This window comes from Colossoma macropomum, unplaced genomic scaffold (assembly GCF_904425465.1).
Source record: "Colossoma macropomum unplaced genomic scaffold, Colossoma_macropomum, whole genome shotgun sequence".
Lineage (NCBI taxonomy): Eukaryota > Metazoa > Chordata > Actinopteri > Characiformes > Serrasalmidae > Colossoma > Colossoma macropomum.
In genome coordinates this window covers 39,330,302-39,356,698 of record NW_023494785.1, presented here as the reverse complement: position 1 = coordinate 39,356,698, position 26,397 = coordinate 39,330,302, and the positions used below count along the sequence as shown (strand labels likewise).

Genomic DNA, 26,397 nt, shown 5'->3' with positions numbered 1-26,397 from the left:
AACACGAAAGGGCGGAAAGGTACATGCAGGGCGTTGTAAGGAAAAATAGTCCCCAAAGAAAACACATTTTTTTGAATTTAGCCCTATTTTACCATCATCAGCACGACATGTAAAACCTTACAAGACACATGGAAGTTCACTGGTCATTTCGGATGGCATTTTGGATAAACGGATGTATTTGCAGTGTAGACATACGGACGTCTGGTTCCCAGTACTATAATAGCTACGTTCACATTACAAGCCTCGTTGCTCAAATCCGATTTTTTGCTCAAATCTGATCTCTCTGACACGATGGTTCACACTCGTTTAGGTGATTCAAATCTGTCATTAATGTGAACGAAGCGGCGTCCTGAAATGACCCTCATGCACACATCCTACTCAGCAATTTCACGTGAATGAATCACGTCGATCATCAGCAAACAGACTAACGAGCAGAACGAGCTTCACTGAGAGGATAATTAACACTGATCAGCTCTCAGCTTCATTATTAGAGCAAGACGAAGGAGAAAAAGGTGAGATGTGTTTCTTTTTCACCGTTTACAGGCTTTAACTTCTGCTCGGCGCTGCTGCCATGAATCGAATACGTATCTGATGTAGGACCAGCAAGTGACTCAGGTCGGATTTGAAAAGATCAGATTTGTGTGTCCACACAGCCCTAAAAACATCAGATGTGAACGTAGCCAATGGTGAACAATTGTGACTCTGTAAATTTCTCTAGACAGGCGCATTTCACACCAAACCACTCTGAATGATTTTGTTTCCATCTAAACGGTTGAATGATTAAGGAATTTTGCAAAATCATCAAAACATGGTTTTGGAGAATACACTACTATGCAGACATGACCCTGGCGTTCCTGAATTGCACGTTTATAATTAATTTCAAAGCCTATTATGGAATTACATTTTAATTATATTATAATAGAGTATAATATTTGTGAAGTAACAGCTGAAAATGTTTTAGCACCCCATGAAATGAAGTATAACATTTAAAAATAAAACATTCTTTATTAAAATGAACACACAAAACACAAACGTTCAGTAGTACAGATTATGTACAAAATCTTTTTAAGCTTATGCTGGGAAGGAAATGCCTGCATATGTACAAGAGACAACTGGTGTTTGTAGCCAGTTTTGCATAGTATAGTAGTTCAGTATGGCAGCTGAAGACCACATACAGTATTAACCCTATCAAAACCAGCTGCCCTGCAGACGGGATTAAAATTCCATGTTGTTTTTTGAGCAGCGTTGCGTCTTTGGCAGTTATAAGCATTAAACAACAACAACCAGTGTAGTAACAACATAAACTGCACAGTAACAAGCAGCCGACTGGATGTCAGCCAATTACAGCATCTTTATACTGTTTTTGCCAACTGTTTAATTTTCCTCTTGTTCCTCCTTAAAATTGTACAAATATTAATATAACAAAATAATTGGATTTTTACAGCCTTTTTAAACAGCATGTAACTGCCAGCAGTTCCAGACTTGCATGCCTTATCCTAGAGGTCTGCACTCTCACAGATTCCCGTAAGACCCACCACAGTATCTTGCGGCGTGGGACTAATGTTCAGTGTTGCACGCGGGAGCGGGCGGGAAACCAGCCCACTGCAGGCGAGAGCAGGCCGAAGCACACATGAAGAGAAATCTTGCAAATGAATGACCAGCCTAAATAAAGTAGAATGAGCACTACTTCATATATACAAACAATATAAAAGAACAACAGTAAAACAGTTCAAATGAATGAAGTCTCCCTAAAGAGTTGCGAAGCAGGCGATCACGTGAACAACATGCAAATTCTCGTAGCTTACAGAGATGACCGAGCCTTCAGTCTGACGACCACGGCTGCCCAGCTAAGCACCAAAAAGAACCGCTCTGTGGTTTAATTCATGCTTTGTGTTTACTAAATCTGAAAATTCTTCCTCTTGCATGGCATGAAGTTCGAATTTTGTTATGTTTAGCTTACTGGCCGGTTGCAAAGCAGAAATCTGCTTACTGCCCGACTCATTAAGATCTGGTGTTTTCCCATTAAATGCATTGAACAAATTATTGACAAAATCTGATTTTCTGTAGGTATCGGATTATTAAGTGCATGGAAACACACTCAGTGATAACATGATTATCTCTGTTGTCGGAACAAAACCTCATATCTCCAAAATGGTGACTTTACAGGAGAAGGAAAAAACCTACTTTACTTTAAATGTAAGTCAATGGAACCAGACTTTTTTCAAAGTCATTTGAGGTCATTTCTTTTAGTCCATTTACCATGAAATTTACAAACAATGTAAAGGGTAAAAGGTATTTTATGTCAAAAACGTCAAAAATTGAGATACGAGGTTTTGTTCCGACAACAGTGATACGTAGAACACAACATGGAATTTCCTCCTCTTGCTGGCAGCATGGCTGATCTGAGGCAGTTATACTGGCCCTGAGAGAGAGAGGGAGAGAGAGAGAGAGAGAGATGGAGATAGAAGGGGGAAATGAAGAAAGAATATGGGAGGGCCAGTTGTTAAATGAATACTGGCCTTTGATACAGCATTGTGATCAGCTTGTCTGCTAAAGTCTCTGACCTTTCAAGTCCATTTCAGTCCCCATGAGAGTAAAAATAATCAAAGTTATGTAAATTAATGCCTTTCCCTTCCTCTTCCGCTACAGGCACAAAGTGATGCTGGCTTTGCTGACGAGGAGCCATGAGGGGCTGATGGAGGGGGGCTGGGGGAGGCGACGAGCACGAGCAGGGAGGAGAGTAACGCTGCTTGTCCATTTTAGACATGAACCGCAATCTGTGCCTGAGGGGAAAGAAACAGACACACAGGAGCCATAAGTGGAGGCCAAACTTGGTAAAAAATTCAGGTAACAGTCAGAAACAACATAAACAGATCTATTTGACATAACTTGAAAGGGAATTCCACACATTTTTCAAAATGTCTGTATAATTAAATGTTTAAGATGTAAACAAAGTCATTCAGAGTGGTTTGATAGGAAATCCTCACTTACCAGCTTCAAAAATCGTGTTTACAGTGTTTGATGCCTCTAAATGCTCCCTCACAGGGAGTTTTACATAAAACAGTCCCAAATACATCGCCTAAGTCCAGAGGCTTGGTTGTACAATAACTATGAGATAATATAGATAATATATTGGTCTAAAATGTATTTTTAAACACATTCATGGTGGAGGGGTACATGCAGGGCTGTGAGGCAAAAATGTACCCCAAGAAAACATATTTTACCACTATTTTACCATCATCAACATTACTAACCTCTAACAGCTCACAAGGCGCGTGTAAGTTCAGTTTTGGATAGTAAATAAAATGGCTATATTGGTGCTGTAGACACTGTGACCCCTGGTTCCATTCATCACCACTGTAACATACAATTTCACATCAAACCACTTTGTTTAGGTCTCAACCACTGAATCAAGCAGATATTTAGACAAATCAGTGGAATTCCTGATATGGTTTGAGCCCAGTGATGATTTAGGCCTGCAGTTCACATAATGCTGACTGGTACATTAGCCTCATAGCTCAAAAAAGAAAACTTCAGACAGAAATCGTCTTGGCTGATTGATTATGTTTGGAGTAACGGGAACTGCTGAACTGAATTTCCTCTGATTTTTCCAAATTTCTACATCATATGAATAAGATGTAAACCGAGACGTCTCTCTGAAGACTCATGTAGGTTCACTGCGGGTCTTAGATAGTAAATACAATGGCTATATTTGCACTGCAGATATTGTGACCCCTGGTTCCATTCAAAGTAAGTTTCTCTACAATGAACTGTTTCCACTCTAAATGACTTTGTTCAAGTATCGACCACTGAATTAAATCTGGTTGACTTCCCCTTTAAGGATGCAATGAGAGCGGAACTGAACTAAAGAATAATAAGGGGGGTCAGTACCTGAGAAAGTAGGCAAAGAGCATGATGATGGTGACGAGGAGACACAGCCCAAACGCCCACAGCACATACACCCACGTTACATCAATGCCATCAGCTGCCTCTGTTAAAGCAGAGAGAGAGAGAGAGAGAGAGAGAGAGAGAGAGTTAGAGAGGGTGGAGGAAGGACGAGTATCAGTGTCCAGTCTTGTTTGCTTTTCCAGCCACATTCAAACTGCACTGCACTGCTGAAGGACTGTTTTTTCTGCTACAGAGGAATCTCTGCACGTAAAGGAAAAGGACACAACTGAACGTCCGTGACCTTCGACTCCTCAGACATCACTGCATTAAAACCGCCAAGCTTCTGTGGTGGACATCACCACATGGCCTCAGGAATACTTTGACAATCAACTGTCAATAAACACGGTTCGCCGCTGCATTCACAACTTCTAAGACTGTACTACGCACAGTGGAAGTCACATGTCAGCAACGTCCAGAAACACTGCCAACGTTTCTGGACTCAAGCTCTCCTGAAATGGACTGATTCAGAGTCAAAGCCTTTATTGTAACATTCTGCAGGTGTTACAACAGCATGGCTGAGTAATCAGAGTGTGCGGGTGCTGGACTGGCCTGCCTGTCTTTTATTGACAACGTGTGGCGCATTATGAAGTCCAAAACACAACAACAAAGACCCCACATGGCTGCAGAGCTGAAGACATGTTTAACTGAAGAACTGAAAAAAAACTGGTGTCTTCAGTCCCCAGATGTTGCTTAAGTGCTGTTAAAAGGAAAGGTGGTGTTACCCAATGGTAACAATGTTCTTGTCCCATATTTCGAATGAGCGTATATTCATAATCAATAATAAAGTGCATGAGGCAAAGCATCAAATATCATACTAACACTGTACTGTTTAATTCAATACAGGTCAAGCAGAATTGACCAATCACTGCTTTCTGTTTTTATTTTTGCTTTCTGCATTTATTTCACATACTGTCCTCACCTTCCTGTTCTTCATTTTATCGTTCTAAACTGTAATATGGATAACGTACATTTTTAGTAGTAAATCTGCTCATTTTTTTGTGTTTAATTTTGTTTAATGTCATTTTTTAACACATGGTATGATACTTATATATATTATTTATTTATAAAATAAATATTATTCATTTTAAAAAAAAGTACATTGGTTAACTGGCTGACTTGGAATTAGCGATCAGTATCAGCTCTAAAAATCCTGATCCTAAAAGATCCTGATTTACAAACTTACCCTCTTTTGAATCAACCTCAGATCCAGATCCTTCAGGAAACGTCCAGAAGGGTTCCTAAGAAAACAGGCAAGTTAGTGAGATCAGAGAAAAGATACAGACAAGAGGCAGGACATTTACATATACATATTACTGCCCACTGCATTTATCAGCAACCTCACTTTATATGAACAAAAGGTAGCTGTTATTATTAAGTGCTGTCAAGTTAGTTTCAACAATATGGACAGACCTGCTCCAGAATGTCTTTGGAAGTCACTGTGCTGTACAGCTAGCTGAGGAAATATTTAATATATGTCATATAATATATTTTCATACTTTACATCTGTTTTATTCTTTTGTTTTGATTGTATTCTTTTCAATGGTGCTGCCATGTTTTAACATGACAAAGAAATGTAAGTTCTGGCCACTAGAGGGCGTCCACACTCTATGTCTGAAATGTCCTGGAACTTCAGTCAGTGAGAGAGTGTGTTATACAAAGTAGGCCAATTTTGGCCGTGTTCTCTCTCATCACACACACACACACACACACACACACACACACACACACACACATATATACAGTGTGTCCCAAAAAAATTGACATCATTTCATAGTCTAATAACAGCCAATTCTCCCTCAAATGATCTCAAATTTTAAAATGTGTAAAAACTAACCAAGTTTAATTTTTAATGTTTTTTCAGGTTGAAGAATGGCGTTCACTAGAAATGATAAGGCATTCTGAGTGTTAGAATATGCTCAAACGCAGTCAAACAAGAGTGTGCAGCGAGCATTTTTGAGAAAATTCAATAAAAATGCACCAACTGGAAAGCAGATTTGGACATGGCACAAAAACTTCAAAGAGGAAGGCTGTCTCTGCAGGGCAAAGGGATCTGGACGACCACCAGTATCAGAAGATATTACATTTGTGAAGCTGTGAAATCGGTTATAAAATCTACATCCCTCTGAATTTCTTTTTCGAATTTTGATAAATAAATCTTGTGTTGTTCAACATGAAGCCTCTTTAATTTCGTTTGCCCAGGACATGTAGTTACTCAGATACTGACATCTCAAATGATGTCAATTTTTTGGGACACCTATATATATATATATATATAGGTTGTCACAGGAAAACCTCATATCTCCAAAATGGTAACTGTACAGGAGAAGGAAAAAACATACTTTACTTTTATTTTCAAATTATATCAAAACCTGAAAAACATCAAAAACGGAGATATAAGGTTTTTGTCCGACAACAGCAATATATATATATATATATATATATATATATATTTACACAGTGCAGTGCAAAATTTCAAACATTAATAAGCAGTAAAATCACTAATATTACAATCAATACTAATAGCATTAAACATGAAGTAGTTACTTTACGTATGTCAACATCTGTGTTGAACCATTTCCAAACCTTTCCACAAGGAAGCCCAGTATTATCTGTGGTTATTATCCAACACTTAGTCTGGCTCATCAGTGCTTTATGTTAAATCAGGTGAGCTGGAGATTGAACAAAATCCATTGGATGGCCAGAAGCACTAAAGAGGAATAAGGAACTAGGGGTGGGCGATATCGCAAAAATACAACATCATGATTTCAAAAAACACGATATTCTGAGTTTTTCTGAGGATTGATAAGTTGGCACAGAGAAAAAAGAACCAGGAGTGCCAAACACTATCAATACGCCATTAATACAATGATTTTTATTCACTGTTTCACATTCCGTACTGCACTAAACCCAAATAAATTATGCTCTGTTTCTAATTAAACATAGTTGGTCAGTCCTCATTAAGTCCATATCCATAATATGCTCAAAAACCCCTTTTGTGAAACAGCCTTTACCAGGCAGATCAGATTTTTATTTAAACAGTTTTTTATCAGGAGAATATTTCTCTCATATTTTGACCATGAGGTCAAGCTGATATGAAACAATAGCATTTCTTCATGGCCTTTATTGATCATTACTGCCACTCTACTTTCACCATCCGCTTTATCAAAAAACACCAACCTTGTACTTCCACTCGGACCACTTTATGAGCTCCACCTATTTTATAGATCCACTATATAGGTGTAGAATTACTGACTGTAGCCCTTCGATTGCTGCACTTCGCAAACTGTGCATCGATACATGAGCTACAGTCTCTAACTGAGCACCAGCAAGGTGGAGCTACATGAGGAGTTTCTAATAGAGTCTAAAAACTGAAAGGCAGAACTTACCAGAGTAGCATCGATGTCAGAAACAACGGTGGGCTTGGGAGCTACAAAGACAGATAGACAGACATGTTTATTCTTCTTTTTGTGATTACTCAAAGTTATGTGTGGTCAGTATGTCTGTGTGTGTGCGTCCTGTTAAACAGCCAGGATTTTGGATTAATTTGCTTAAGGCTTCCTCACAGTTGATGAAATTATAAGAGATATATCATTTTGGACTTTTGTAGCTCAGAAAGTTCTTATTAGATATATGTACTCGCATATTACATATAAATAAACATGTATACTACAAACCCAATCCCAAAAAAGATGGGACAGCATGTGAAATGCTAATATGAACAGAATCATCATCATCATCTTAAACTGCTTAATCCAGATAGGGTTGCGGTTAAACAGAACCAGCGATTTATAAACCTATTTTGACCTGTAATTTAACAAACACTGGATTTATGTGTACAAGACATGTAATGTTTAATCTCATCAGTTATTAAGAAATTCTGTTTGATCTGTATTAAAATGAAAACATTACAAAAACACAATATTTTATGTTTTACCGTATGAACTTCATTGTTTTTTCGGAAACATTTGCTAATTCCAAATCTGATGCCTGCAACACGTTCCAAAAGCACGTTTACCACCTTGTTACATCACCTTTCCTTTCGCCTGTGCAGCTGTGGGGGTCCTTCACTGTTGTGTTTTGCACACGGTTTCAGTGGGAAACAGGTCTTGGCTGCAGGAAGGCCAGTCTAGCACCTGCACTCTCAGATGTCGCAGCCATGCTGTTGTAATGCGTACAGAACTTGGCTTGATGTTGTTATGCTGAAATAAGCATGAGCGTCTCTGAAAAAGACGGGGTCTAGAAGGCAGCATATGTTGCTCCAAAACATGTTTAGTGTTAATGGCCTATGGTAACGCCTGTACAGATATCCAAGTTAGCCACTAATATTCCCCGATACCATGACAGACCCTGGATTTTGAACTTTTTCTTATTGGACCAGAGAACACAGTGTCCATTATTTCCATAAACAATCTGAAGGGGTGACTCGTCAGACCACAATACACTTTTCCACTGTCTATTTCAGATGAGCTTGCACCCAGAAAAGTCAGCAACATTTCTGGATGCTGTAAACATAAACAGAATGTGCATAGTACAGTCTTAACCTGCATTTGTAGATCCAGCGACGAACAGTTCTTATTGACAATGGTCTGTCAAAGTATTCTCAAGCTCATATGGTGACCTCCAATACAGAAGCCTGCTGGTTTTTAAAGCAGTCCTGTCTGCGGAGTTGAAGATTATGGGCATTCAGTTGAGGTTTTTGGCCTTTTTTCTGATTTCTCTGAGTCTCTGAATGTTTTTCTATTATTATGCACTGTAGAGGGTGAAACACCTGAATCCTTGCAATCACTCGCTGAGGAACCTTATTTTTAAACTGCTGGATTATTTGCTAATGCAGTTTTTGGCAAAGTGGTGAGGCTCGATCCAACCTCATTCATTGAGAACTTTCCTGGGCAGCAACATGTGTCTCTTTTACTGCCCTGTTGCAGCTCCACAGCAGAATTAGATTCTTAGGTAAACATAAAATAATCCTCTTCTGCAGGAAAATAAAGCTCTGTTGATCGTTCTAACAAGTTTAAAAAACTCTACATTAAGGTAGAACAGCTAATTCACCAGCCTTTAACCCTGAAGATCGGTACTGCTGGTCACATAGCAACGCAGATAAAAATCTTGCCTAGCTAGTAGCTAACGAAAAAGTAAAGAGAGATTTAAGAGGAACATTAATAATTTAAGACGAATGGACACTGTTTGCATTTATAATCACTCCAGCTGGTTTCCTGATACGTTTAATCTGCAATGCGAAACTGAAACACTAAAAGAAGTCGCAAAGCTGAAGTCAGTTTCTCATTCGCCAGCTTCTTGTTCGAATTTTCCCGTTCCACCTTAAATGGTGCTGCAGTTACATTCTGGCGCTTCAGGGACCATTTAAGGTGGAACTGGAAAATTCGAACAAGGACTTCAGCCTTGTAAGAAATCAAACGTTGAGAGACATTTTTGCGGAAAGGTTTCCTGCCGGAGATGTGAGAAAAGCAACTATAGCTGAGCTAAAGCTTAAAGCAGAGCAAAGTAAGTCTGCGTTTTCATTTGTATTATATTTTTTAGCCTGTATTGGTACACTAGCACACACTGACATATATTTACAGCCAAAATGTTGTGGCTCCCAAGGTGGCTTGATTTTTGTGGAAAGGACAGAATGGCTATTCTTGACATTTGGGTTGCCGACCCCTGGGCTAGCACGATTGTAATTGAGGCTTATAGTAGAAAAAACAGTCCTTCAATGATGCAATGCAGTGTGAATGATTTGCATCACCTGTTTAGGACATTTTGTGAACAATTCGCAACCTTCTTAGTCATTTCCTTTCCTCCAACTTTTTTGGAATGTGTTGCAGGTATCAGTTTCAGAAAGAGCGGATATTTACGAAATGAAGTTGGTAAGTTAAAACATTACTTATTTTGTCTTTGTACAAACTTGTTTTTGTTCAAACAGAGGTCATAAACTTATAAATCACTGCTTTCTATATATATATAATATAATATAAATACATATGGGAGGTATGTATTTGTGTATTTTACCTGTCCAGGTGTGTCCATACACAGGATGGGTCCATTCACTCCAGACACCATCAAATTCATCTTTGGCTCGAAGCTGCACTTCATACTGAATGTGTGGCAGAGCATCCATAATCCACCACGCAAGCTCCTCATGCTCAACGTCTATCTCCACATACTGGTACTACAAACACACACACACATACACTGAAACCTAGCATATTCATGTGATAATAATGTGATATGCGATATTAATTCACATAAACTAAAATTCATGTAATGGCATTAAACAGAAACACTCAAGTCAATAAACAATAAAAATGTATACAATATAGATTATATTAAACATAGATTACATTAACTTTTATAACATAGACACCAAATATATTTTACAGCAAAGAGTTACTAAATGATATTCTAAATAATTATGTATATCCAATCATTTTTTGTTATTTGCCTCAAGATCACCTTTGTTATATGAGACAGGCTGAATATAACTTTTATTAGTACTTTCTCTGGATATCTGGATATTAATTGTATTAGAACTTAATTCAATAGCTTGGTCAGTCATTTCAGAATCATCTACAGCTTCCAAACTTCTGAAAATATACTGCAAATGTTTTTTTAATACACTTGTTGTTTGTTGTTGTACATTTTCCCAACAAATCTTACATCTTTGGCCAGTGAAGGCCGATATCTGAGCTGGAACTGGAGAGAGTAATAGCCCCGTTTCCAGGTGGCAGGATATGACCATAAAATGCCCAGAGTGTGAGGCCGACCTTCGGCAGATTTCACCACCACTTTGGCAGGAGGGTCTGGTTTGACTACGGAGAAGGAAAGAGAGAGAGAGGGATTTCACATAGAACCAATGAACTGCTTTATCCAACCACAATGAAACATGGAGGACTGGTCTTCATAAACTAGGACACTTGTGCAGCTGACAAAAGCAACACTATTCCACACACACTAAAATTCAAACCTTGACATTAATACAGAAACACAGAAGCCTAGTTCAGACTCTTCATCTGCATACATGTATATAAATATACAAATACACACATATACACTGTGTGTGGTGCTTGAAAGTTTGTGAACCCTTTAGAATTTTCTATATTTCTGCATAATTTTCACCTAAATCTTCATCAGATTTTCACACCAGTCCTTACACTAAATAAAGACAACTACAAACGTACCAAACATAACAATATATAACAAACAAATATACACCGATCAGGCATAACATTATGACCACCTGGAGTTTTGAAACACCTCAGTGTCAGTGCTGGACTGAGAATAGTCCACCAACCAAAACTATCCAGCCAACAGCGTCCTGTGACCACTGATGAAGGACTAGAGGATGACCAACACAAACTGTGCAGCAGCAGATGAGCTATCGTCTCTGACTTTACATCTACAAGGTGGACCAACAAGGTAGGAGCGTCTAATAGAGTGGACAGTGAGTGGACACAGTGTTTAAAAAGTCCAGCAGCACTGCTGTGTCTGATCCACTCAGACCAGCACAACACACACTAACACACCACCACGTCAGTGCTACTACAGTGCTGAGAATGATCCACCACCCAAATAGTACCTGCTCTGAGGGTCCATGGGGGTCCTGACCACTGAAGAACAGGGTAAAAGGGGGCTAACAAAGTATCAGAGAAACAGATGGACTACAGTCTGTAACTGTAGAACTACAGAGTGCTCCTATACAGTAAGTGGAGCTGATAAAATGGACAATGAGTGTAGAAACAAGGAGGTGGTCATAATGTTATGCCTGATCGGTGTGTATAGTGAGTGATGTGGTCTATCACAGACTGTGATGCACCGAAACAAAAACCTTTGGATGAAACTGAAATTCAGCCACACTGGGCCAAAAACTGAAAAAGAAAACTGGGACAGGCACAGAGGGGCATTTACAATTTTGCATAATCATGCATATTCATAAATGTTTGCATATGTTAAGGCATAGGACATTTCGTATGTCGTTTTTAATGGTTTCCTGGGTTTAACATAAAAAATAATACATAAAACTACTTTATAAATTATTATTCGACACAGATCACTGTTCATGGTTAAAAATATTAAAAGTACTTAACCTACAAAAGAAAATCACAGACTCTCAGGCTACACATGACGGACCCCACTTTGAGAACCACTGTTCATCACTGTTTTTGTAGATAACACTGCGTCAGCGTTAGAAACAATATAAGTAAGGCTATTAGTGATTACTGAACACCTACATACAGTTTAAAGGAAGTTTAAAGAAAGTGTGTGATGTGATTTAGGCCTGCAGTTTTCATGAGGCTAATTGGTGGGCTATAAGCTTCCATTCATTAGCCTTGTAGCTCCAGTGCAAAACTAAAGAAGCAAACTTCAGGTAACACATCTTGGCTGATCAACTACATTTGGGTTAAAGGCGGAATCTTTTCTTGCACTCACTGATGTTCTGTAGTGTGAAAGGGTGGGGTTGACTGGTGGCGTTGCCCGCTGTGTTGGTCACACACAGTTTGGCTATGTAGGTGTCTTTGTCGCCCTCGTCAGTGGACAGAGCGCACCAACAACGAGATCGCTCAGCAGAGTATGAGCAATGAACACGAGAGAAATCTTGCAACCTACAGAGACAGAGAGAGAGAGAGAGAGAGAGAAAAAAGTGTGAATTATGAAAGTTAAAAAAATTGTGATTTATTAAAGCCAAACAACTTAAAGAGTGACTTAAAGTTAAAGTGTTATTTATTAAAGTGTTATAAAATAAAATGTGATTTATTCAAGTTTCAAAAAAATTAAACATGACTTACTAAAGTTATAGATCTACCAAACTACACCAAGAGCAAAATTACCCTACAAGCTTCTGACTAGAATCATGAGCTTCTTCGTCTTCTTTGGTTTAAGCTGGCTTTTCTGAGGCGTTATTATGTTACAATGGATCATATATCACAATATGTCATCGCAGATTTTAATAACTGCAACAGATCTGTACTGTGGCTGAAGAACCTGAAGTCACTCTCACCCCTATCAATTACTCCCCCAGCAGTGATTAGTTTCATGTTTAACTGCATGTTTTTGTGCTCGCTACCTGCTCTGTGTACATCGACCACCAAAAGCTCCAACAGATTTTCCGGGGTCAACTGTTGACACGGGGGTCTGTGGTCACCAGCCTCTGCTCTCTGACTTTTTTGCTCCTATTTGTTTACGTTCCCAATAGAATCGTGCTAACTTATAACTGTGCAGCAATACGTTTTCATATGCACAAGTTTGAACACCCTTGGTCAGATTACACGGTTTGTTGGTTTTCTATGTGAGAATAAGTTAACATGGAATTTCACAGGGAAAAACCTAAATATGACACTTTTCTGCAAATTAATTTGAATACTGGGGGGAAAAAACAGACATTTGCCAGCTTCATGTTTGTTACATTTACAGCATTTGGCAGACGCTCTTATCCAGAGCGACTTACAATTTGATCATTTTTACACAGGTAGGCCAAGGCAGTGTTAGGAGTCTTGCCCAAGGACTCTTATTGGTACAGTGTAGGGTGCTTACCCAGGTGGGGACTGAACCCCAGTCTACAGCATAGAAAGCAGAGGTGTTACCCACTACACTATACTAACCTACCCCAAATGTTACCCAAATCTCCTTGTAGAGGATATGTACTTATTTTCACTTAGAAAATCAAGCAGAATTTTTGCAACTTTTGCATGTGACTGTGACACATGTGACAAGAAAAGTAGCCTCGATAACCATGAGAGGCAAACTTGAGGCCATATTAGTGCAGCGTTAGTCTTTCCGCTTGGTGACGGATTAAGAAATTTTACATCAGTGTTAGATCATTTATTTCTTAAGCCCAATTGGATGGGAACAGTTCTATATGAGAAGATTCTCAGTGAAAAGTTTCTCAGTGATTTCAGTCCCGTCCAAATGCACCATGTCCGTCATTTTTACGGACTGCGCGCAGCCGCAACAGCGAAGATTCCGCCGTCTTTTACTTTCTCAAGCAGTAGAAATAACCTCAGGTGATGTTAATCCTGTGCAAATCGACATGCTGGTAAAAACGCTCTTATATCTTGTGGAAGGAGTTTCTTAAGTACAGATGCACTCATGTTCTCTGTGGCTACAATCAAGCTGATATGTACTGTCTTACTGTGAATGTACAATGCAGAACATTTCAAATTCCAAAAATACAAAGCATGTAAAATTACAAAAACAGTCTGATTTTTGCAGTGATGTTGGCTGTAAATTCTCAAGCTAATAACAGCAAGACAGCTGGTTTTAATGTGATTTCTCCCCTTTTTTCTAGAGTAAAAGTGCTGTGAAAATCAAGAAGCAACTCCTATTTGGGTCATTTATACTGAGACTTCTACCTATCAAACATCCTGTGTCCACTCACTGTCCACTCTATTAGACACTCCTACCTTGTCAGTCCACCTTGTAGATATAAAGTCAGAGACAGTAGCTGTAAAATCTGTTTGTGTTGGTCATCCTCTAGTCCTTCATCAGTGGTCACAGGACGCTGTTGGCTGGATATTTTTGGTTGGTGGACTATTCTCAGTCCAGCAGCGACACTGAGGTGTTTAAAAACTCCAGCAGCACTGCTGTGTCTGATCCACTCAGACCAGCGCAACACACACTAACACACCACCACCACGTCAGTGTTACTGCAGTGCTGAGAATGACCACCACCCAAATAATTCCTGCTCTGTGGTGGTCCTGACCATTGGGGTAACAGAGTATGCAGAGAAACAGTCTGTAACTGTAGAACTACAAAGTGCTCCTGTATGTAGCGGTTATGATGTACTTAATGAAGTGGGTGGTTGTTGTGCATCTCTCGTTGTCACTCTTACTCACCCTGTCTTTATGAGCAGGTAACACACAGGGCGGGGAATTATAGGCTTTCTGGATATCCACTCGCAGCGCAATTTGCTAGTGTGGAATTTCTTGCGGCAGGACAGGGTGGGCGCCTCTGGGGGAACTGAAAGAGGTACAAGAGAGTTTGGGAAATTTCAGTCCAGAGGCCTTTATGCATCACTTTTGCATATTCCTAACTGTGTGCAGTTCACATTACAGCCCAGTGAAGCGATTTTCACTCCGCCTTCCGCTGAGCTCTAAGGAGACAGAGTTGCGTGCAGGTGTGGTCCGAGAGCGGCAGTCGAGCGAAAACAGTGAGAAAAGCACAGAATTTCGGCACTTTATGCAAATAAAGTCTGCTGTCCAGTGATTGCATGTAGCAGTGATTTAACTGAAATCAGCGATTGGGAGATTTTTAAAACAATATTTGGCCTGTGTTCCTTTAGTCTCAGCCTGAGACGCTACATCCACACGAACAGGGGACATCTGATCTACAACAGTCTAAGGTGGCCCAAGCTTAGCTGGGATTTTGTCAGTTCTATTTTGTTTGACAATTAAGCCTGGCAGAAAACGAGCTCCCTGGGGAGGGTGATATGGCAAAGATATCATGTTTTCATTCTTAAAGGGAAATTCAACTGGTTTTTAAAAACGTATGCATAATTAAGTCGTTAAGAACAACAATAATTTCCCCTTTAATGACACTTTCACGATACACAATATGTATCATGATATTTTTAACACACTGCAGCAGCATTTGGTCAGTGTCCTTTAAATACTGATGATATCTACGATATACTCCGAAAGGCATTTAATGTATCACAATAGTATAACTTAATCTGACAGCGATAAAATATAGTCATACTGCCCACCTGTATCTCCTGCTCTGTGCTCAACAGCCTTTCAAAACTATACAAAAAAACTAGGTTTAGATATACAGCTGTATGCAAAAGTTTGAATCCCAATTTCTATTTAACATATTGGAAAAATCAAAACAATACATATAAAATGTGCAATAACTTTTGCACAAATCACATTTGTTTTGTTTTTTTTTCCTTATATGATAAATTTAGCAATTAAACAGTAATTGTGCATTAAAATAAGCAGACATATATCGTCTCACAGGGATGTGTGCTTTTCATTTTTTAGAAAATCAACAGAACATATCATTTGACCAGGGACACACAAACTTTTGCATAGGAGTGTAGTTGTGGGGCTTTAAAAAAAGTTCAAAAAAGAATTTTCTTTGAAGCATTTAGTTGTGCTTAAAGAAGATACTGCTATCTTTGTGTGTTTTCTGACACACCAATTAGTTTCCCATGGGTTTGTTATGGTTGTACACACAGTGATGTGAATCACTGCTATTATGAAACAACATAAGCTATTTGACAGCTAATGGTGCCCCTTCAATCTATAAACAGTCAGCATTCCCTGAACAGCTTTTTCTATTCAGGTTTGCAGTCAGGCTACAAACTCATATAAATATGTATCTTTTTTTTAATATAGACCTACAAAAAAATACATTTTATTCCTTAAAAACTTATGATGATGCAGGTTTGTTGTAAACTTATAATGATGCAGGTTTGTTGTAACAGTTGCCAAAACTGCTTCATACACTTTACCACACTGTCTATTCATTATATTCACAATAGTTTTCGCATTTTAAGCATTTTTCGATATCATGCACATCAGCAGGCTTCAAGCCCAATGCAAGGACGAAGTTGTTGTGCTTCTAACACTACATTCACATCAGCCTAATTACTGCATGTGAGAGATAATTTGATCCTTTTTGATTCTTTTCCTCACAGCCCTTAATCATGTGTTCACTAAGGATGCTCCTACAACATACGATTTACTGTACAAGCCCTACCTCCCACACTGATCTGAACAGTTGAAATGAGGTGGCCTCCTCTGTAGCAGCTGTAGTTTCCTGAGTCGGTCGGTTGGAGGGCGGGCAGTCTCAAAACCCCTCCTCTTTTCACACCCCTCACTTTCTGGCCGTTCCGAGTCCAGTGTGTCTTTCTTTTAATGGCTCTGGTCACCCGCAGCCCCTCCTCATTGTCCTCATAGTCCTCATAGTCCTCATACTCCGTGCTCGTACCTGTTGGCAGGGCGACATTTTAGTATCATATTAATGGACTTAACCATCTTCATGATAAACGCCTCATATCAATAATTCATCATAGACATGCTGATATTTTTAAGGCTGTGAATTCAGGGGGAAAAAAGCAAAACAATTTAAATTACTCATATTTAGGCCTTAGAAACAGCAGTTTTCACTGGTAATATCAAAAAGATAACGTCTGCTGAAAGTACAGATTATAAACTTTTAATCCTTACCACACTTGTGTTTTTAAGTAGAAGAGTAGATTTTTTTTATTATGATTTAAATTTGATAAAAAATCTACGGTCGTGTGTCCAGTCTTGTTTTACCAACTGTATTATTAATTAGAAAAGTGCATTTCCTGACAAAAAATGTGACTGCACAGCTTAGGCCATTCCCAGGTGGTTGCTAGGGTTTTGGTAGGCGGTCGCTGTGGTATTCCGGACTATGTGTTGTTAGGTGGTCGCTGTGTTATTTGAGTGTGTAATTCTGTAATTACAGGTGAACATTTATACAGTTTTTTACGATTGCTTACACGATAAATCACACACAGTTAGTGAAACCTGACGGAGCAAAACCTCAGCCCAGATCTGCACTACTATAAGTTCATTCTCAGCCTCAAACTTTTAGCAAAACACTACACACTGTGCAGAGCAGTGAACACAATTCTCTACATTAGACACAGGAATCTAACATGATGTCACTTCTATGCCATTTCAAGGCACTGCCTTTCAAAATACCACACCTGTGAACCGACCGATCAAACATGGCCATCAGGTGCACCAATCAAGTGTAAGCAATATAAAAAAGGCAACAGGTGAGTTTTTTTAATTCATGCTTTCTTGTTGGGCTCTACAAATGTTTTGCTGTGTTTATGTACTTTATTCTCCAAAATGCAACCTCTGGTTACTGAGCTCTGCTAAAGCCTGAGTAGACTGATAAATCAATGTGATCAGTTATTAATCTCAGCGTTACTGAGCTCTGCTAAAGCCTGAGTAGACTGATAAATCAATGTGATCAGTTATTAATCTCAGTGTTACTGAGCTCTGCTAAAGTCTGAGTAGACTGATAAATCAATGTGATCAGTTATTAATCTCAGTGTTACTGAGCTCTGCTAAAGCCTGAGTAGACTGATAAATCAATGTGATGGTCAGTTATTAATCTCAGTGTTACTGAGCTCTGCTAAAGCCTGAGTAGACTGATAAATCAATGTGATGGTCAGTTATTAATCTCAGTGTTACTGAGCTCTGCTAAAGCTTAGCATTGGTGTTGTACTGGACACCTTCTCAGGAGATTGTTGGAGCAGCAGAAATTAGCAGGTGGTGGGAAATAAACTAAATGTTAAGAATTTGTCATTTTCATTTAAATGATAAGTGGATTTTCCACAAAGATCACAGAAGAAAACTGCTAACATGTGACAGCAAGGAACAACGTGAATTAATAAAAATTTACAGTGTTTTCCCTTTTTAAATGTATTCAAAATGTAATTTGAGTATGTTGGGTTTTTTTATATTGTGATGGAATACATTACTGTACACATTTTGGAAAGTGTATTCAGTATTCAGCCATCACCACTTTTTCAAAGTTGCCCAACAACGTCAGTGTGCAGTTCTGGTCTTGTGCGTTCTGTTTGGCTATTTATATATTTTACTCTAACAATATCTCTGAATAAAATCAAACCTAAGACTATATGAACAGGAAAGCAGGACTGTCGTGCCTAAGCAATAAGGTTATGATTTCATCTTCAAATTTCTGTCAAACTTAACTCCATCAGGAAATCCATTCTGAATGATAAGATCATACATTCTCATCAAAAATCCACCCCACAGATTTTACACTATTCTTGTTGAATGGCTTCGCTCGCTGATTCAGATCATTCATTCCAGGTTAAGAGAGAAATAAGAGTGAAATTAAGAGTGAGTTTCGCCATTTTTCATGCACTATAACTGATGAAATGTAACCAGTGTAAAGCAGTAATTTCCTGCAAAACCTGCTCGTGTGTGTGTTCTGCTTCACTGAATGAAAAAGCTGCATTTGCCATGTTGTCATCATGAATTTCATGTATATTACAATTTATTTAGTTCTACACATTTTCTTTTGTTTTGCTTTCCAGACTTTTCAACGGCCTGATAAGAGGAAAAAATACAGAATACACAAAGAATCGACTGATATTGCGCAGTTTGCTTCTGCATAACTGAATTGTTAAGATGTAAACAAAATCATTCATGACTTTTTGACATCTCACTCTTTAAATTATGCAGAATTTTTGAAAAATCGGTGGAATTTAACCAACTTTCTTAAAAGATCATGGCACAGAAATGAAGTGAAACTGCCCTATTAATGAGCAGTCAGACACATTTCTAATCATTTGTTTTGGTTTTGTTGTTTTGTTGGTTTGTTTTGCTGGTTTGTTGTAGGAGAAACACGATGCAAATCCTGCAACATGACACTAAATTTACACGTAACTGCACTATTTGTCCTGTTAAAAGGTTTCCACCACATTACATCCACTTCATACCGATAATTGCCATGTTAATCACCTACATTATCAAATAAAGCGAAGCACAGATTTTTTCCTACTATACACCGTTTTATAAATATATGCTTATTTTTACTGCTTTCACGGGTCGCAGATTTCAAACTAGAATGGCCTACCAACCACTTAGCAACCACCTGGAATAACAAAGCTGGTGCTACGAAATCTGAGGTGTTTGTGCAGGTCTTGCTATGTCAAGCTAACTTCAATTTTGTCCACAAACTTGTCTCACATAGTTAAACATTAAAAGGCCAATTTGCAATATTTAGCAATATAAGTGCAATACTAAAATTCTGTCCACATTGTGCAGCCCAGCTAATAACCTTTTTATCAATAATCGTGCCAGCATTTACTCATACCCCTCTCAGAGCTCATCCCCATTTCCACAGTTACACTGAAAGCTCCTCCTTCTTCTGCAACTCCGCCCACTCTGTTTGACTGGGTGGACTGACTGACGGCAGAGTCACGCCTGTTCCTCGTCTGCTCCTCCGTCGTGATCGTAGGAGTTTTAACAGTAGTTACAGGTTCCCCTTTGGTTTCAGCAAATGTTCCAGTGGCACTCTTGTTTTGGTACATGCCAGTTACGGCACTGTTCCTGATGGTAGAATGGTATGTTCCAGTAGTACCGGTATTATCTCCCTCCCTTTGGGACGTCCAAAGGCCAGTTGTGGCTCCTCTCCTCCTGAGTCTCTCCTTCTGCTTTGTACCCATCTCTAAAGGCACGCCGTCCACAGTAACGTCGCCAGCGCAGCCCAGGATGACCTCGCTACCCATGGTCAGAGCCAGAACACCAGGAGGAGTTTCTGAGAAAAGAAACATAAGATAAAAATAGTTCTGATGCCAGTTAAAGATGACAGTAAAGCCTGTTATTCAGCACCTTCCTATTGGCTGCTATTGTCAGTGCGTTTTGAGTCAGCAAGTTTTCCTTTAACAGAGGTCCAGGAAATCAACATCGTTGTCCATGGTAACTGACCAAACATTGGAGATGAGGCCTACAGAGATTAAACTGGGGGAAAAATAACCGTTTAGCTTATTCTGCACAATGTTCTTCATATTTCTGTGTATAAGGTGAAACATTCGCCTACGACTGTATAGAGGATCTGTTTCACTGCGCTTCATAACTGCTGCCACTGGTGGTGTAATTTGTTTTTATTTTGTATTGTTTTTTGTTTTTTGAATTGTTGTTGGGTTGCCGTCGTTAACATTCATAAAAACCATTCTTTTTCCTTTTCTACTGTCTGCAAACCTCTTTGGCAACAGTGTTAAATTTTCAAAGTAGCCCAAAAAAATTGATCACTTTTTTAAAAATAGCCCGATTCAGTGTGAAAACCGTAAACGTGGCAACTCAGTAGATCATCATGTGGAGCAAACAGACTGGAGAACAGTCCATTAGGAGAGAAAACAGGGGAGGGTGAAATAATACTGTAATGACAAAAATGAAATGTAATGTAATAATCAAGACATTTATTTTGTGCATTTCTTTTGTTCTTCTTACAAGCTCGTCAATACAAGAAAAACGTATATTTCGAGGGTTTCTCTAGTGTTTATATGAGTACATTTTCCCATAATCCAGCAGATTAAGGAAGATCCAATTATATTTCTGCATGATTAAATTATTAAGATCTAAACAAAGTCATTCAGAGAGGTTTGGTGTGAAATGCTCAGTTCTAGAGAAACTTACTAGCCACGTTTACATGCAGCCTAATAATCCGTTAATAATCTGCTAACAGCTCAATCAGAATAGAATACGTGTATACCTCAAAATACACTAGTCTGATTGAGGACATTTGGAATACAATTTCTATCCGACTGAACGAGGTGGGTAATCCTGTAAATAATCCCTTAAATAGAAGAATAATAACCATGTAAACGCCTGTATCTGATTACATTCCCTATCGGAAAGTTTAAGTCCGTTCTGATCATGTTCGTCACGTCATAGTGAAAGTTTATACCGTTCAACATGGCGGAGCAGAAACTGGTCTGCAGAGGAGACGAAGTTTATGCTCTGATCTTTAAAAGACGGCGGTGGGACGGACGTCCAGCTTATGTGTCTAAGAACACGACGTCTTTCTCTCGCCGCTTCCTTAATACATGTTAAGTAGAATTTTAAAGCAATTAAAAACACAAGCCCACCAACTGAAAACTCGTCTCACTCTGACTGGACCTCACGTGATGCTTGTTGTCATGGTAACGTCTACACTAAGTGGTTCTCTGTGCTCCTGGATCTGATTACTTGTAGTGAGCCTGTAAACAGAGATTTTCCATCAGATTATTGAGTAGAGTGAGAATATAAACACCTCAGTCTTAATCCATAATCAGAATTTATTTGGATTGGCTAAAATCTTTGCATGTAAACACAGACAATGACTCAGAGTTGTTCACTGTGGTGGAGAACCAGATGTCCAAAATGTTAATGCTACATCACAGGAAGTTATTACATAAATTGGTCATGACGTCTGAGTACGGAAGGGCAATATGTTCAATTGTTATCTTAAAAAATGATCACAATATGCTTTTCTGAGCATATCGTGGATATCGTCAATACTTAAACACTGAATAACCATGTTTCATAACAAAATGAACAATACTAGGCTTTTTAATTGGATTTAGTTCAATGCAGTTTGGAGAAAAAAAATATTTAAATCATTGTAGTTTTTTTTCCTTGCGCTTTACAAACTCCTCTGACCACTAGTTTTTGTTTTTTTTTGAAAGGCTTTCTTCTTTGTGCCTCAAGCTCCTCTTCTGACCACTGTATTACCCATTTGTAAATGGCTATCTTTGCACTGTAGACACTGTGACCCCTGGTTCCATTCACCACTGTTATAAAGAGGTGGTACGTTTATCTAGAACAGAGCATTTCACATCAAACCATTCTGAATGACTTTGTTTACCCTCTCTGGGGTCTCAGCGCAATTTCTCGATTTTTGCACATCTTCTTAAATTCACCTTTAAAGTCACTTGCACATAACATGATACCCAAATGTTTCATATGAAAATGCTCCGCTATCTTCGTCTTCAGCAGCTGTAAACTCTCTGCACACCATTTCATGTGTCTCTGATGTCAAATGAATGTAGAATGAAGGGTTTCATTCGTAATGGATCAGTCCTTAGTGGTTTCCTGAGTGTCCATTGGTCAGTTTCGCGCAAAATGTAGACAGACACACAGTGAGAGGCAGATGACGTGTACATCTCTTCACAGCTTAATAACTCTGGAGTCACGTATGATCTCATGATAAGATGGACTAGAAAGGGCGACTCTAAAGATTCAGGAATGTTTGAACAGTATTATTGTGCTATATTATCATGAAGATAGAGAAACAAATACAAAAGCATTAAATTTGACGTACAGGCGAGTTTGTGGACCCCAGAGGGTTAAATCTTAAGAGACTAAATTATGCATAAGTTTAAAAAAAAGCTAAACCGTGGAAATCCCCTTTAAAAACAATAGCTTCCCAGCCTGTTTTCTCATCTTTGCTAAGGTTTAGGCCTTAATTCTCCAGGGCACCAAATGTTGCAATAACTTACTCGCTTGTCTGCTGGAATGGGGATGATACGTTTTTGGGCGGGGGTTACAATAAATTAACAACAACACAAAAAAAAAAAACGTTTCCTGGCCTTGTGTGTGTGAGTTTGTGTGAGTGTGTATGTGCGCGAGTGGAGGTCGTGGTTGGCTGATTTTTTGCAGATAAACTGCTAAATTGCACAATGGACCACCGCACTTGTTCTCAGTTCCTTCTTCCAGTCGCTCTGATTCTTCTCCATTTGCTCCTTCCCTCTCTCTCTCTCCTGCCTGCTCTATGTGCCATATTTAGTATTAAACCTCTATTGAAGAAAATACAAAAATTTCTCAAAATGTATGCATAAATAAAGGATTAAGACGTAAACAAAGTCATTCAGAGTGGACTGATGTGAAATGCATGATTCTGGAGTCAGAATTGATCACAGTGGCAGTGATAGGAACCAGACAGCTACAAGCTACAGCATAAAGTTTTTAGATGAAATGGTTACAAATACGTGCTGATACCTCAGACACTGTGTTTCGATAGTCCTGAGATACAGTTCTGACCTAAAACACATTTCTTTTAACCCCATTCATGGCAGAGAGGAACATGTAGGACATTTTAAGGCAAAAGTGTCAGATTTTACCATCATTCTTGTAAAACTATGAGGATATTAGAAATCTGTGTTTCTTTACGATGAACCATTTTACATAAAAACCACTCTGGACGACTTTGTTTACAACCAGTGAATTCTGAAATACCGGTGGAATTTCCCGTTTCAAAGAACTTTAAAAGTCGTCTTTTCTGTTTTTAAACATTGAAAATGAATCATTTTTAAACAAAAAAATAATAATCAGCACACAATAATCAGTGCGATCAGTATCATATGGTATCTAACCTTTCAGAATGAATCAGCTTTGGATTCGCTCTGGTTGAAATGCCTGCTTGGTAGGGAAAGTCCCACCTGCTGTTTATGTGATATTAATATTTGCACTGTTTATTATCTGTATGTAGACTGATCTATTAGAAGCCAATCATCCATTAACTGTATAGCTCTAAAAGTAAGAACCATATTATACAGTATGTGGATACTGGTACAGTGGCTAGATAAGCGGATAATTAGCCTTTACTGCTTTTAAATATCACTATAATTGCACAGATATCATTAACACAGTAGCCTAAAAGCATCCTCAGGATGATCAATATTGTGGTGAATTATGTCTAAACATAAGTCTTATGTAGAAGTTAACAACCCTGGTCAAATTACATTAAATTACAAACACCCTCGACAGGGAACAAACTTAAATATGGGCAATTTTAGTGCACAATTTCTACTTATTTGCTGATTTCAATATGCACAGGCCATATTTTATGTCTTCATTTTCCCCCCAATAATTTTTCCCTCACTTACGAAATCTCAGAACTAAATGCAGTGATGCAGATCGTGTGTCAAGAAAATGAAGCATCATGATATGATATTTTTGCCACATCACCCACCTATATATCTTTGACATAATGGTTCAAGTAGAGGTAAAAGTAGCTACACTCAGTGGCTAAAATGGAACAGAGTAGTTCCAAGTAGGCTTAATTTTCTCACAAAGACACTTGAGAGTAAGTCAAACTAGAGCTGGGCGATATGGCACAAACGCAATATCACAACACTTTTCACAATACACGATACGTCACGATATAAGTTTCTTCTGACTTTTGATAAGCTGGGTAAAACAAAGCTGTGCCACATTTAAAAGTGATCTAATCATTTAATTTCATAATCTTTTTTAAATTATTTTTAAAATTATTTTTCTAAAACCTAAATTTGGAGTACAATGAATTTGTACTCATTATTTCAGATACTGCACTGCACTAAATCCAGTTAAACAGGACTGTTTCTGCTCTTATTGCTCATATTACCCAGGATACTGCGAAGACTAGCTAGAGCTAGGAGGTCACCCAAATCGAGATATTGCTTTTCGGTTTTGTGATAGTTTTAGTGATATATTTGATCAAAAATAAGGAATATATCCACAATATAACACCCATAAAATAGTCTAATTCTATTTTGTGCACTTTAATGATGGTAAACACAACTTAGTAGTTAACTTTTTGCTGGATGCTTCAGATTATTTCCATAAAAATAAAATAAATAACACGTTTCGCTTCTGGAAATGTTGTTTCTATCTGTTCTACTCTATTGTCCACAGCTCTCTGCCATTTTAAGAGAAGAAACAGAAAAAACAGCCCAACTAGGGCTAAAGGATTTGTGGAATTGCGATTTAAATGTGATTATTATCTTTATATTGAGCTCCAAGACCTTTTTGGCCAATAAGAATTTCATTTTTTCAACTTAAATCGTGCAAAGATAACTGAATAGGATATATTCACTCATGATATCATTGAAATAGCAGTGATTTAAATACTGTAAACGATTCATCGTTCAGCTCTGAACCCGGTTAAAAAGGTGTGTATCACGTTTGGGAAGTGTTTTTTTTTTTAGCAATTAACAGGCAAAGCTTTATTATAAATGCTAAATTAATGGGTAACTTTATTCACAATTACTTCAATAACATTTCATGTCAAAATAGTGCGAATTATTTACCACCTTCTTTTGCTAATTGTCCGTTCCACCTTAAATGGCGCAGCAGTTACATTCTGGCGCCTGTAACTGCTGCGCCATTTAAGGTGGAACGGACAATTAGAAAAAGTAGCCAAATTCAGCCTCGTCAAAAACATAAGCATATTAAACTAGCAAAACTGTACTTTAATACATATAACCGAGTAAAAGTGACTAAGATAAATATCCCCTTCTGGTCAAAACATTATGCTAAGCACAGCGGCTAACAGTTTATTAGCTAATTATCCTCGGGTTCATCCAGAGCGTTAAGGTTAACGGTTGAATGAGGTTTCTACTTTAAAAAAAAACTGTCCTTTCCAATAAATTAACGCCCTAAATCCTGGAACTACAAACAGGGATAAAGGCTATATTGACTCACCTTTCCGAGGACATATCTCAGGTTCTTGAACACACTGGACTTTGACAGCAAACAAGCCGGAGAGTAGCAGGAGCGCCGACTGGAGTCTCATCGTCAAGTCAATTCGCCATAACTAACGAAATAACGAGCTGACAGCACTAACATATGAAGCTCAACGAGCCGTTGAAGTACAAAACAGGAAGAAAAACGGCCACAGCGAGTTATAACCCGAAAAAATGAAATAAAATGAAATAAAATGCCTTAGGTTTACGTTTACACGGCCAGCCCAGGCTGCTTTGGTAAAGTCCAGCCTGGTTCTGTGGAGTTTGTGTCAGGGGGAGTTGCTTTAAAGCTAATGTTTGGTTTTCAGATTGTGTGTAGCCGGAGATTTCCCAAAGCCTGCCCCTTTCCCTTCACTCTGTCTCTGCAGCCTGTTGACAAATTCGTTCTTGCGCAACGTTCAACCCCTCTAACAGTACATCAGGACATGGACAAACAAACTGACCGTGTCAA

At 38.5% G+C, this 26,397-nt stretch overlaps 1 protein-coding gene across 2 annotated transcripts; it reads right to left on the bottom strand.

Moving 5' to 3' along the window:
- Positions 1–985: 985 nt before the first annotated feature.
- il6r (interleukin 6 receptor) lies at positions 986–26,096 on the bottom strand. 2 transcript variants are annotated; one of them, XM_036594173.1, is made up of 12 exons: positions 25,906–26,096; positions 19,775–20,218; positions 16,646–16,876; positions 14,779–14,902; positions 12,376–12,548; positions 10,606–10,757; positions 9,958–10,117; positions 7,335–7,375; positions 5,132–5,186; positions 3,892–3,991; positions 2,565–2,783; positions 986–2,422 (listed from the first exon to the last, which is right to left on the bottom strand). In XM_036594173.1, exons 1-11 carry the CDS (start codon positions 25,994–25,996, stop codon positions 2,579–2,581), a joined length of 1,776 nt encoding a protein of 591 aa, XP_036450066.1. In that variant the 5' UTR covers positions 25,997–26,096; the 3' UTR covers positions 986–2,422; positions 2,565–2,578. The 2 variants fall into 2 exon arrangements, with proteins under 2 accessions (XP_036450066.1, XP_036450058.1); XM_036594165.1 differs by having other exon boundaries at positions 986–2,783.
- Positions 26,097–26,397: the final 301 nt, after the last annotated feature.